The sequence below is a fragment of the Salmo salar genome, chromosome ssa09 (genome assembly GCF_905237065.1).
Source record: "Salmo salar chromosome ssa09, Ssal_v3.1, whole genome shotgun sequence".
Classification (NCBI taxonomy): domain Eukaryota; kingdom Metazoa; phylum Chordata; class Actinopteri; order Salmoniformes; family Salmonidae; genus Salmo; species Salmo salar.
Genome location: NC_059450.1, coordinates 45,764,319 through 45,779,229, shown reverse-complemented (window position 1 = coordinate 45,779,229; position 14,911 = coordinate 45,764,319). Strand labels below are relative to the sequence as shown.

Genomic DNA, 14,911 nt, shown 5'->3' with positions numbered 1-14,911 from the left:
GCCGAGGGGGGTCTATAGCAGGCGGCAACGGTGAGAGACTTGTTTTTGGAGAGGTGGATTTTTAAAATTAGAAGTTCAAATTGTTTGGGTACAGACCTGGATAGCAGGACAGAACTCTGCAGGCTATCTCTGCAGTAGATTGCAACACCGCCCCCTTTGGTCGTTCTATCTTGTCTGAAAACGTTGTAGTTAGGGATGAAGATTTCAGAGTTTTTGGTGGACTTCCTAAGCCAAGATTCAGACACAGCTAGGACATCCGGGTTGGCGGAGTGTGCTAAAGCAGTGAATAAAACAAACTTAGGGAGGAGGCTTCTAATGTTAACATGCATGAAACCAAGGTTATTACGGTTACAGAAGTCATCAAAGAGAGCGCCTGGGGAGTAGGAGTGGAGCCAGGCACTGCAGGGCCTGGATTCACCTCTACATCCCCAGAGGAGCAGAGAAGAATAAGTATGAGGGTACGGCTAAAAGCTATAAGAATTGGTCGTCTGTGACGTCCAGAATAGAGAGAAAAAGGAGCAGGTTTCTGGGGGCGATAAAATAGCTTCAAGGTATAATGTACAGACAAAGGTATGGTGGGATGTGAGTACAGAGGAGGTAAACCTAGGCATTTAGTGATAGTGAGAGAGATATTGTCTCTAGAAACATCATTGAAACCAGAAGATGTCATAGCATGTGTGGGTGGAGGAACTGAGAGGTTGGATAAGGTATAATGAGCAGGGCTAGAGGCTCTACAGTGAAATAAGCCAATAAACACTAACCAGAACAGCAATGGAGAAGGCATATTGACATTAAGGAGAGGCATGCTTAGCCGAGTGATCAAAGGGTCCAGTGAGATTCAGACAGCTAGCCGGGCCATAGGTAGCAAGCTGGTGGAAGATGGGAGGGAGGTCTGTTTTTAGCCAGCTCGTGCGTTTCCGTCTGTGGGTTAGTGGGGTTCCGTGTGGAAGGGGGACCTGTCCAAGTTGGCAAAATAGTTAGTTATAGTGGCCCAAGAAAAGTGTCCGATAGACCTATTCAGATCGCAGCCGAAAAGACAGCTAACGATTAGCGGGCCGCAGATGGGCGATCAGGTTACGTCGCGACGGAGGGGCCAGTTGGATAACTCCCTCGGGCAGATAACGTCGGTGGTCCAGTCGTGAGGACCCGATGGGGCTCCGGATCGGCAGTAAAACGGGTCAGGATAGGTGAGTTGTAGCCCAGGAGACACTTCAGCTGGCTAGCTCAGGAATAGCCCAGGAGTGGCTGACGGAACTCTTCAGCTGGCTAGCTGGCTAGCTCCGTAATAATGTGTGTTATTTCCGTGACCGACGTTGCCAATAGTCACTCAGGTAGCAGCTAGTTAGCTGCAAGATCCAGGTGTAAATGTCCAGAGCCTGCGGTAGAAATCGGGGAAAGGAGAGAGAATAGGTCCGGTATGCTCTGGTCTGAGTCGCGCTGTACAAAAAACTGGCGATAGCTTTTCGAGCTAATGGATAGCTGAGGACAGCTAACCGTGGCTAGCTGAACTTCAACGTTAGCCAGTGAAAATGGCTAACCTCTTGCTAGCTTCTGTTGTGGAATTCAGATGAGGTAAATAATACTTTCTTTTTTAAAATTGGTGAGGCGGGTTGCAGGAGAGTGCTTTGAGGTTGAGTTTTTAGAATTAAAAAAGAATATATATATATATATAAAAAGATAAGTGAAGAAAAAAAAGGAAAAAATATGTAAATATATAAATACACGGGACACGACAAGAGGAGGGTAGAGGACGTCTGAACTGCTACGCCATCTTGGGGTATACAATACAATATGTGTTTACATGACTAAGCCAATGAATTTCCATGTGTCTTATCAGTGCTTGGTGTTCAAAACAGTTAACCTACGCTAGCAGTGTAATTAAAAGTCTTATTGAAACATTCAGTGAAAGTTTTAAGGAAGTTATTCAAAAACCTCTAAATAACCTTTAAAGCTGCTAAATGTAACTTTTGGGGGGACTGACCAAATTCACATAGAAATCTGAGTTATAGATCTGTCATTTTCATTGAAAAGAAGTCTAAAAAGAGGTATATCTGTTCTATGTGCATTATTTCTATGCTGCCCGTTACTTAAGTTCAGTGTTTTGCTTCTTTTACTTTCTGTTTTGTACACCAGCTTCAAACAGCAAAAAATATCGTATTTTTGGTAATGGAAAATATATTTCACTGTGATTCAGATGGTACAATTGATTCTCTACACAATGACTGCTTGTTTTGTCATAAACTGAAATTAGGCAAACTGTTAGAATTTTTGCAACCAGAAAATGGTGGCGTAATTTATGCATATCGCACCTTTAGATTTAATTGAAAACATTCACAACATTTAGAGAATGTTCTCAGAACCTTATTTAATTACCTTCAAATAACCTATAATTTCCATTCTCAGAACCTTATTTTATTTAATTACCTTCAAATAACCTATAATTTCCATTCTCAGAACCTTATTTAATTACCTTCAAATTACCTATAATTTCCGTTCTCAGAACCTTATTTAATTACATTCAAATAACCTATAATTTCTGTTCACAGAACGTTAATAAAACATCTCAGGAAAACGTTCTCAGAACAGGTGAAAATGTTCACTTCAGTTCTCAGAACTACACATGAAGGTTCTCAGAACATGTGAAATGTTCACTTCAGTTCTCAGAACATGTGAAATGTTCACTTCAGTTCTCAGAACAGGTGAAATGTTCACTTCAGTTCTCAGAACTACACATGAAGGTTCTCAGAACAGGTGAAATGTTTACTTCAGTTCTCAGAAGAGGTGAAATGTTCACTTCAGTAATCAGAACAGGTGAAATGTTCACTTCAGTTCTCAGAACTAAACAGTCTATATTTTAGTAGACGCTCTTACAGTAGTAAAAGCCTACATGTTCTTACTTGTCCCCTGTGGGAATCGAACCCACAACCCTGGCATTGCAAGCGCCATGCGCTAGCAACTGTGCCACACAGGACTGATCAGGATATTTCTAGCTTCCTTCCCAGAACCAAACCAAAAACTCAACTTCCAAGGAATCAAACGTGCTTGCTGGTATGTAAGCTCATGGGATCAGGCGGCTTTGCGAGGCTAATTTAGGATTATAATTGGTGAGTTAAATGCGCTTTATGACATTAGAAAAACAGAGAGGTATAAATGCAACCATTTGGCAAAAGCACATTACCTTGTGCAGTTTCCACATAGCTCCCAGAGCCTTGACTTCATGTGTTCCATGCTTGCCTTCCTCTAAACACTGGTAACACACCGGCATCTTGCACTGAACACAGTACATGCTCAGGTTCTCAAGTTCGTGCTCTGTACAGGTGGAGATCTTCCGGGGACTTGTCCGACGGTTTACCCGGCCGTGCGCCGGGGGCACGAGGCGATGCTTGGCTAGCGGACCTCGAGGGGGGTGGCACCTCAAGCGACAAGGGTCACAGTAGAACACGTCACATTGCTCGCACATCACAGTGGCCTCTTTGGGACTCTTCTCGCAGAGCTGACACTTTAGGGCGGCTGCTTTGCTCTGCTGGTACCGGTCCACAACCCCTTCCAGCACCCGGTTCTTGGCAAACCCGCGGAGCCCCCTTTCGTCCAGGTTGAGGCTGCGATGGCATTGCGGGCAGGTGATGCAGGAGTTTCGGGGGATAGGGAGTAGAGAGCCGGGGTGTCCTAGTAAGTGGTGCTGAGCAGGAGGTTGGGGTACGGCAGGGGGGAATACACGCACACCATTTGGGGATTTCTGGCAAGGGGTGGTCGGGGCACTTACGAATCCACCATAGGAGCCATACCCACTGTCCGCCTCGCTGTACAAGCTCATCTTATCCAGGTCTAGATAGTCATAATCAGATAGCCCCGAGCCAGACGCACGGCTACTCTGTGGAGATTCGGCGTCTGGGGTCTGTACTAGGATATTCCGAGCGCAAGCCAGGCAAATGTTGTGGGAACACGGTAGAATGATCGGCTCCCGGAAAAAAGATCCGCAGACGGGGCATTTTAATTCTTCTTCCATTTCATCCATTTTAAATTAACTTCGGAGAGAAATAGTATCTCCCAATTCCAGAAAAGTTGTTATATTTGATAAATCAGAATGCTATTGCGTACTGCCAGCGGTCGTCTTTTTCAGCATCCATCCACCACAGTAAATGCAACCTTGGAAGAAGGCAGGCAAATATATTCTGCAAACTATTCCGAGACAACGCACTTTCTAGCCAATACACAAACGGTATTGCAAACGTCGGCTAATCCAGAGCAGCTATTGGACAAGGCAGCCGCCAGTCTAATGGTTCTAGACCAATCAGATATGCTCTACGACCACATCGTTTCCATGCGATGATGACAGCGCCTTGCATTAACAATTCTCTTAGTGGTATCGATTCGAAACAACACAATATATTACTAATTAAGAAAACAGTCGCCTATGAAACTATGAGCATGAACCAATAATGCACATTATATATTCCTAGTGGGATATGTTCAGCAACAAGTTATTTCCCAAAAATTCTCTCTCTCTCTCTCTCTCTCTTTCTCTTTCTCTCTCTCGCTCTCTCTCTCTCCAACCTAAACTCAGGGGTAGAAGTAACATAGTAAAGGCAAATCCGTGAAAGTCCATTTAGTATGGTATGTATTCATTTGTGGTTGTCCATCATCCATTTTGTTTGATATGTTACGAATTGCAATTTGTACGATATACTTTGCAAAACCTATGATATGTTACGAATTCCAATTTGGGTTATCTAGCGTGATAAGTAGTTGCAAAGTAACTAAATTAGTTAGTAGTTGAAAAGTTGCTAATTAGCTACAATCTAAAGTTGTCCGGGATGAGATTTGAACACAAAACCTTTGGGTTGCTAATGTAACCGATGTGAAATGGCTAGTTAGTTAGCGGTGGTGCGCTCTAATAGCGCTTCAATCGGGTGACGTCACTCGCTCTGAGACCTGAAGTAGTTGTTCCCCTTGCTCTGCAAGGGCTGCAGCTTTTGTGGCGCGATGAGTAACGATGCTTCGTGGGTGTCAGTTCTTGATGTGTGCAGAGGGTCCCTGGTTCAAGCCCAGGTTGGGGCGAGGAGAGGGACGGAAGCTATACTGTTACACTAGACGCGTGCATTATACCTTAAGTAACCTTCTGTTTTATGTAACCATACCAAACAAAACATATCATACTCGTTTTTATGTGTCCCGGATTTAAATGTACAATGTTATGTCTAGTCTATGAGACCAGGTTGTTGTTCTTTGCCCCTCTCTATCTCTCTCTCTCTCTTCTCTAAACTAATCTATTCTCTAAACTACTAACCTAAGAGGATTCATGTCTTAAAAAAAAATTAAAAAACCCAGAGGAAACAAGGTCCTACTGTCTTGATGGCACAATTAACATCACAATGAAGAGCAACACCTTGTACAGTAGAATGGGATACTGGGGAATGCTCTTGGCTTTACAGAGCCTGACGGATCCGTCCTCTTTTAGCTCTCAACTCAAATAGCACAGCCATTTCGAAGGCTTCCATGGCAACCTAGTCAGGATCTATAAGAGCAGGAGGGGGGGGTCTTGAGAAGGGTGAATTACACAATCTGGGATTGGTACATCCATAATGTTATATACAGTGCCTTCAGAAAGTATTCATACCCCTTGACTTATTCTATATTTTGTTGTGTTACAGCCTGAATTGAAAATGTATTAAATTGATGTTTGTTCTTACCCATTTACACACAATACCCCATAAAGTGAAAAAAGTCTCTAAGAACATCCCAAACCTGGATTGTGCAACATTTGCCCATTTATTATTTTCTAAATTCTTCATGTTCTGTCAAATTGGTTGTTGATCATTGCTAGACAACAATTTTCAGGTCTTACGATAGATTTTCAAGCAGATTTAAGTCAAACTGTAACCAAGACACTCAGGACCATTCGGTGTCGTCTTGCTAAGCAACATTGTAATGAACCCGATGAGAGACAGAGAGCTGGTTTCAAGCGCAGGGTGCAGCAGGTGTTTATTGTAAAGGACCACAGGAGGAGGCAGGTAGCTGGGTCCAGGGGCAGGCAGAAGGTCATACACAGGAGGTCCAAAAAGGTAACACTACAGGCAGGGAAAAGGCTAATAACGTAGTCCGGGAGATCAGGCAAGAGGTTGATGACAGGAAATCCGATAGGCAAAAGTACAGGCAGGGAATAGGCAAAAAGGCATCGTAGTAAGGATGGCCAAAACCTATGATACACAGGAGGACTAATACGGGTAAACCAGCACTCCGAATAGAATGTGTAACAAAACAAACAATACCTCACAATGATGGAGTGCAAAGAACTGAACTAAATAGTGTGTGATAATGACATACAGGTGTGTGAACAGGTGATCAGAATTCAGGTGATTGGGATCTGGAGAGTGAGCTGCTTTCAGGGGATCTATGTGTTTGAGAGTGTGAGTTAGAAGCAGACATTACACAACTCCAGTGGAGATTTTGGTCTTGTGTTTTAGTTTATTGTGCTGCTGAAAGGTGAATTCATCTCCCAGTGTCTGTTGGAAAGCAGACTGAACCAGATTTAGCTCTAGGATTTTGCCTGTGTTTAGTTCCATTCTGTTTTTTGTTTGTTTTTATTCTGAAAAACTCCCCAGTCTTTATAATGTTGTTGATCCATCCTCAGTTTTCTCCTATCACAGCCATTAAACTCTGTAACACCATTGGCCTCAGGGTGAAATCCCTGAGCGGTTTCCTTCCTCTCCGGCAACTGAGTTAGGAAGTACGCCTGTATCTTTGTAGTGACTGGGTGTATTGATACACCATTCAAAGTGTAATTAATAACCATCATGCTCAAACGGATATTCAATGTCTGCTTTTTTTACATTTTTACCCATCTACCAATAGGTGCCCTCCCTCAGCGAGGCATTGAAAAAGCTCCCTGGTCTTTGTGGTTGACTCTGTGTTTAAAATTCACTGCTCGACTGAGGGACCTTACAGATAATTGTATGTGTGGGGTACAGAGATGAGGTAGTCATTCAAAAATCATGTTAAACACTATTATTGCTCTCAGAGTGACTCCATGCAACTTATTATGTGACTTGTTAAGCAAATATTTACTCCTGAACTTATTTAGGCTTGACATAACAAAGGGGTTGAATACTTATTGACATTAAGACATTTCAGCTTTTAATTTTTAATCAATTTGTAAAAATGTATAAAAACATAATTCCCCCTTTGACATTATGGGGTGTTGTATATAGACCAGAAATCTCAATTTGAATTCATTTTCAATTTCAACAAAATGTGGAAAAAGTCAAGGGGTGTGAATACTTTCTGAAGGCGCTGTAGCCATTGGTTGTTGATTAATATAACTTATAAAAGCCTCATGAGTTTAGTTTAACTCTCTTAGCCCACCTATGAATTTAAGAGTGGTTACATTTCACCCAGCACCATCATTCAGGGTGGTGATCACTTTGTTGTTTTATGAATCCCAGATTGCCCCCTTAATCCCATTGAGCAGGATGTCTGTTACAGAGGCCCTGGACAACAGAGAGGGCGATTCATAGTCTGTTACAGAGGCCCTGGACAACAGAGAGGGCGATTCATAGTCTGTTACAGAGGCACTGGACAACAGAGAGGGCAATTCATAGTCTGTTACAGAGGCACTGGACAACAGAGAGGGTGATTCATAGTCTGTTACAGAGGCACTGGACAACAGAGAGGGCAATTCATAGTCTGTTACAGAGGCACTGGACAACAGAGAGGGCAATTCATAATCTGTTACAGAGGCACTGGACAACAGAGAGGGCAATTCATAATCTGTTACAGAGGCCCTGGACAATAGAGAGGGCGATTCATAATCTGTACAGAGGCCCTGGACAACAGAGAGGGCAATTCATAATCTGTACAGAGGCCCTGGACAACAGAGAGGGCAATTCATAATCTGTTACAGAGGTCCTGGACAACAGAGAGGGCAATTCATAATCTGTTACAGAGGCCCTGGACAACAGAGAGGGCAATTCATAATCTGTACAGAGGCCCTGGACAACAGAGAGGGCAATTCATAATCTGTTACAGAGGTCCTGGACAACAGAGAGGGCAATTCATAATCTGTTACAGAGGCCCTGGACAACAGAGAGGGCAATTCATAATCTGTTACAGAGGCCCTGGACAACAGAGAGGGCAATTCATAGTCTGTTACAGAGGCCCTGGACAACAGAGAGGGCAATTCATAATCTGTTACAGAGGCCCTGGACAACAGAGAGGGCAATTCATAATCTGTTACAGAGGTCCTGGACAACAGAGAGGGCAATTCATAATCTGTTACAGAGGCCCTGGACAACAGAGAGGGCAATTCATAGTCTGTTACAGAGGCCCTGGACAACAGAGAGGGCAATTCATAGTCTGTTACAGAGGCACTGGACAACAGAGAGGGCGATTCATGGTCTGTTACAGAGGCACTGGACAACAGAGAGGGCAATTCATATTCTGTTACAGAGGCCCTGGACAACAGAGAGGGCAATTCATAATCTGTTACAGAGGTCCTGGACAACAGAGAGGGCAATTCATAATCTGTTACAGAGGCCCTGGACAACAGAGAGGGCAATTCATAGTCTGTTACAGAGGCCCTGGACAACAGAGAGGGCAATTCATAGATCACCTATACTGATTGAATGGTTTTGTATAGATTCTCTAAAACGTACAACAAATTAAAAGCTTATTGTCCACATGCCTTCTCCCATCATAGAGCCAAGATCAGATAAAGATACGACGTGACATTATATGATCAGTGTAGTCAGTATAGTGTTTGAGTTGTCAGTGGTGCACATCTCAGCATAATAAAACCAGCTGGTTACCATCAGAGACCACATTGAGAGAATAGGTTACTGCATCTCAAACCATCATGTACTGAGACCGACAGGTGTAAAATGTACAAAGGCTGACAGGTGTTATAACCATCATGTACCAACACTGACATGTGTTATAACCATTATGTACTGAGGCTGACAGGTGTTATAACCATCATGTACTGAGGCTGACAGGTGTTATAACCATTATGTACCAACACTGAATGGTGTTATAACCATCATGTACTGAGACTGACAGGTGTTATAACCATCATGTACTGAGACGGACAGGTGTTATAACCATCATGTACTGAGACTGACAGGTGTTATAACCATTATGTACTGAGACTGACAGGTGTTATGACCATCATGTACTGAGACCGACAGGTGTTATAACCATCATGTACCAACACTGACAGGTGTTATAACCATTATGTACTGAGGCTGACAGGTGTTATAACCATCATGTACTGAGTCCGACAGGTGTTATAACCATCATGTACTGAGGCTGACAGGTGTTATAACCATCATGTACTGAGACTGACAGGTGTTATAACCATCATGTACCAACACTGACAGGTGTTATAACCATCATGTACTGAGACTGACAGGTGTTATAACCATTATGTACCAACACTGACAGGTGTTATAACCATTATGTACCAACACTGACAGGTGTTATAACCATTATGTACTGAGGCTGACAGGTGTTATAACCATCATGTACTGAGACCGACAGATGTTATAACCATCATGTACTGAGGCTGACAGGTGTTATAACCATCATGTACTGAGACCGACAGGTGTTATAACCATCATGTACTGAGACGGACAGGTGTTATAACCATCATGTACTGAGACTGACAGGTGTTATAACCATTATGTACTGAGACTGACAGGTGTTATGACCATCATGTACTGAGACTGACAGGTGTTATAACCATTATGTACTGAGACTGACAGGTGTTATGACCATCATGTACTGAGACTGACAGGTGTTATAACCATCATGTACTGAGGCTGACAGGTGTTATAACCATCATGTATTGAGACTGACAGGTGTTATAACCATCATGTACTGAGAACGACAGGTTTTATAACCATCATGTACTGAGACCGACAGGTGTTATAACCATCGTGTCCTCTGACTGACAGGTGTTATAACCATCATGTACTGAGACTGACAGGTGTTATAACCATCACACAGTAAGTGATGAATTAATGCAATAGGAATGTAATGAATCAATATAAATAAACATGGAACACACTGTTGGCACTCCATGTAAATGTACTATTAACACTTGGCTGTGCCACTACTAGGATGGTGCCATGTTTAGCTGAGTGTAATCTCTGCACAGTATGGCACCCTATTCCCTCAGTAGTGCACTACTTTTAACCAGAGCCCCTTAAAGGTAGTCCACTATATAGGGAATAGTAATAGGGTACCATTTGAGACAGATATAATTTATCTTCCCACACTTTCCTGTTGGCCAGGATTGGTCCAGAGCAAGTAGCCAATCCCATTATATCTCTACAATACTATAATCCTGCCATACTAGACAGGCTGAGTCCCCGATGGCACCCTATTCCCTATTTACTGCACTACTTTAGACCAGCACCAATACGGCTCTGATCAAACGTTGCGCACAATATTGGGAATAGGGTCTAAAGTAGTTCACAATATAGGGAATAGGGTGCCATTTGGGACGTACTCTCCTACTGGAAAATTCCCTTAAGGGTTTCAGTTCCTCCGCTCCCTGCAGAGAACATCCTTAAGGGTTTCAGGTTCTCCACTCCCTGCAGAGAACATCCTTAAGGGTTTCAGGTTCTCCTCTCCCTGTAGAGAACATCCTTAAGGGTTTCAGGTTATCCTCTCTTTGCAGGGAACATCCTTAAGGGTTTCAGGTTCTCCTCTCCCTGCAGAGAACATCCTTAAGGGTTTCAGTTCCTCCTCTCCCTGCAGAGAACATCCTTAAGGGTTTCAGGTTCTCCTCTCCTTGCAGAGAACATCCTTAAGGGTTTCAGGTTCTCATCTCCCTGCAGAGAACATCCTTAAGGGTTTCAGTTCCTCCTCTCCCTGCAGAGAACATCCTTAAGGGTTTCAGGTTCTCCTCTCCCTACAGAGAACATCCTTAAGGGTTTCAGGTTCTCCTCTCCCTGCAGAGAACATCCTTAAGGGTTTCAGTTCCTCCTCTCCCTGCAGAGAACATCCTTAAGGGTTTCAGGTTCTCATCTCCCTGCAGAGAACATCCTTAAGGGTTTCAGGTTCTCATCTCCCTGCAGAGAACATCCTTAAGGGTTTCAGTTCCTCCTCTCCCTGCAGAGAACATCCTTAAGGGTTTCAGGTTCTCCTCTCCCTACAGAGAACATCCTTAAGGGTTTCAGTTCCTCCTCTCCCTGCAGAGAACATCCTTAAGGGTTTCAGGTTCTCCTCTCACTGCAGAGAACATCCTTAAGGGTTTCAGGTTCTCCTCTCCCTGCATATAACATCCTTAAGGGTTTCAGGTTCTCCTCTCCCTGCATAGAACATCCTTAAGGGTTTCAGGTTCTCCTCTCCCCGTAGAGAACATCCTTAAGGGTTTCAGTTCCTCCTCTACAAATTACTCTGTAATGTCAAAGTGAGGGGATGAATAGAAATGAAATAACTAAAATATATTCATAGCATAAGCATTCAGCACCCTGAATCAATGCATTTTAGAATCACCTTTTGGCAGAGATTAAAGCTGTGAGTCTTTCTGTGTAAGTCTCTAAGAGCTTTCCACACCTGGATATTAGCCCATTATTCTTTTCAGAATTCTTCAAGCTCTGTTAATGTGTTGGGGGATCATGGCTAGACAGCAATCTTCAAGTCTTGCAATAGATTTTTTTGATTTTTTTCAAGCAGATTTTTAAGCGAGGCTTCGTGATTAGTTGACAAGTTGAATCAGGTGTGCTTGTCCAAGGTCAAAATAAAAATGTGTTGGGGGGTCCTCGGAGGACCAGGGTTGGTGTGCTGTTGAGGAGTCCTCGGAGGACCAGGGTTGGGAAACAGTGTGCTAAATGACTACAATGTAAATGTGAAAGGTAGTGCACTACTGGATAGCATTTGGGAAAGATGTACAGTGAGGACAAATGCAACTCAGAACTTACATGTGCACAGGGTGTGATAACACTACAACGTCTTTCTCAAAAAACTAGCCATATAATTTAAACAAAGTCATGTTGGAGACATAAGTCTGTTAATTTGACAAAATATAACATTTGTCCAAAAAACTGTAGTCTACATTGAGTCAACGTTGTTCATTTAATTTCATAGCACAGACTTCATTCAGTCAGCAGGCTATGACCAAACCATAGAATCAAAATATTATATATATCTCTGGACAAAACCTTCTCCTTATTCCTCTGGCTACTCTCTCTGTCTTAAACTCAATAAACATTCTAGTCACGATTCATTCAGTGTATGGCAGCTATTTTCAGATTATGTTTTAATCTTAAAATACCTTTTAATCTTAGTCACATTTGAGTAATTTTGTCCTTCGTTAGTTTTAGTTATTAACAGTCGACTAAAACTCTGGGTAATTTATGTTTAGTTTTAGTCACAGCCAGTGGTGTACTGGAGAGTAAACACAGATTACCCACTTGTTTTTTTGCCAAGATGTTTACCCACCTTTTACAGAAAACTGCTCAGAGTTCAACACCATTGTGCCCTCAAAGCTCATCGCTAAGCTGGGGACCCTGGGACTAAACACCTCCCTCTGCAACTGTATTCTGGACTTCCTGACGGGCTGCCCCCAGGTGGTGAGGGTAGGCAACAACACATCTGACACTCAACACGGGGGCACCTCAGGGGTGCGTGCTTAGTCCTCTCCTGTACTTCCTGTTCACTCACGACTGCGTGGCCATGCATGACTCCAACAAAATCATTAAGTTTGCTGACGACACGACAGTGGTAGGCCTAATCACCAACGACCATGAGACAGCCAACAGGGAAGAGATCAGAGACCTGGGCAGTATAGTGCCAGGATAAACAACCTCTCCCTCAACGTCAGTAAGACAAAGGAGGTGATCGTGGACTACAAGAAACGGAGGGCCATTCACATCAACGAGGGCTGTAGTGGAGCTGGTTGAGAGCTTCGAGTTCCTCGGTGTCTACATCACCAAGAATATATCATGGTCCAAACACACCTACACGACAATTCATCTTCCCCCTCAGGAGGCTGAAAAGATTTGTCGTACACGAGGTGGTGTTGGAGCAAGCCCCAAAAAATAGTTAAAGACTCCAACCACCTAAGTCATAGACTGTTCTCTCTGCTACCACACGGCAAGCAGTACCGATGCATCAAGTCTGGAACCAACAGGACCCTGAACAGCTTCTACCCCCAAGTCATAAGACTTCTAAACAAGAATGCTAAATAGCTGAATAAAATAGCTACCCGGACTATCTGCATTGACCGTTTTTTGCACTAACTCTCTTGTACTGACTCTATGTACACACACTGGACTCTACCCACACACTGGACTCTACCCACACACTGGACGCTACACACACACTGGACTCTACCCACACACACTGGACTCTACCCACACACACTGGACTCTACACACACACTGGACTCTACACACACACTGGACTCTACCCACACACACTGGACTCTACCCACACACACTGGACTCTACCCACACACTGGACTCTACCCACACACTGGACTCTACACACACACTGGACTCTACCCACACACACTGGACTCTACCCACACACACTGGACTCTACCCACACACTGGACTCTACACACACACTGGACTCTACCCACACACACTGGACTCTACCCACACACACTGGACTCTACCAACACACACTGGACTCTACCCACACACTGGACTCTACCCACACACTGGACTCTACCCACACACACTGGACTCTACCCACACACTGGACTCTATACACACATACTGGACTCTACCCACACATACTGGACTCTACCCACACACACTGGACTCTACCCACACACACTGGACTCTACCCACACACTGGACTCTACCCACACATACTGGACTCTACCCACACACTGGACTCTACCCACACACTGGACTCTACCCACACACACTGGACTCTACCCACACACACTGGACTCTACCCACACACACTGGACTCTACCCACACACATGGACTCTACCCACACACACTGGACTCTACCCACACACTGGACTCTACCCACACACTGGACTCTACCCACACACACTGGACTCTACCCACACACACTGGACTCTACCCACACACACTGGACTCTACCCACACACTGGACTCTACCCACACACACTGGACTCTACCCACACACACTGGACTCTACCCACACACTGGACTCTACCCACACACACTGGACTCTACCCACACACACTGGACTCTACCCACACACTGGACTCTACCCACACACTGGACTCTACCCACACATACTGGACTCTACCCACACACTGGACTCTACCCACACACACTGGACTCTACCCACACACACTGGACTCTACCCACACACTGGACTCTACCCACACACTGGACTCTACCCACACACACTGGACTCTACCCACACACTGGACTCTACCCACACACTGGACTCTACACACACACTGGACTCTACCCACACTAACTGGACTCTACCCACACACACTGGACTCTACCCACACACTGGACTCTACACACACACTGGACTCTACCCACACACACTGGACTCTACCCACACACACTGGACTCTACCCACACACACTGGACTCTACCCACACACACTGGACTCTACCCACACACTGGACTCTACCCACACACTGGACTCTACCCACACACACTGGACTCTACCCACACACACTGGACTCTACCCACACACACTGGACTCTACCCACACACTGGACTCTACACACACACTGGACTCTACCCACACACACTGGACTCTACCCACACACTGGACTCTACACACACATACTGGACTCTACCCACACACTGGACTCTACCCACACACACTGGACTCTACCCACACACTGGACTCTACCCACACACTGGACTCTACCCACACACACTGGACTCTACCCACACACATGGACTCTACCCACACACACTGGACTCTACCCACACACTGGACTCTACCCACACA

The 14,911-nt window shown here is 44.4% G+C and overlaps 1 protein-coding gene across 2 annotated transcripts in view; it reads right to left on the bottom strand.

Annotated features, from left to right (window-relative positions):
• Positions 1-4,161, bottom strand: part of LOC106611460 (E3 ubiquitin-protein ligase TRIM9) — a 143,377-nt gene extending 139,216 nt beyond the window's left edge. For both annotated transcript variants that reach the window (XM_045723718.1, XM_045723719.1), the window contains exon 1: positions 3,179-4,161. In XM_045723718.1, the coding sequence (XP_045579674.1) occupies positions 3,179-4,015 (837 nt within the window). In that variant the 5' untranslated portion in view covers positions 4,016-4,161. The remainder of the gene's footprint in view (positions 1-3,178) is intronic.
• Positions 4,162-14,911: the final 10,750 nt, after the last annotated feature.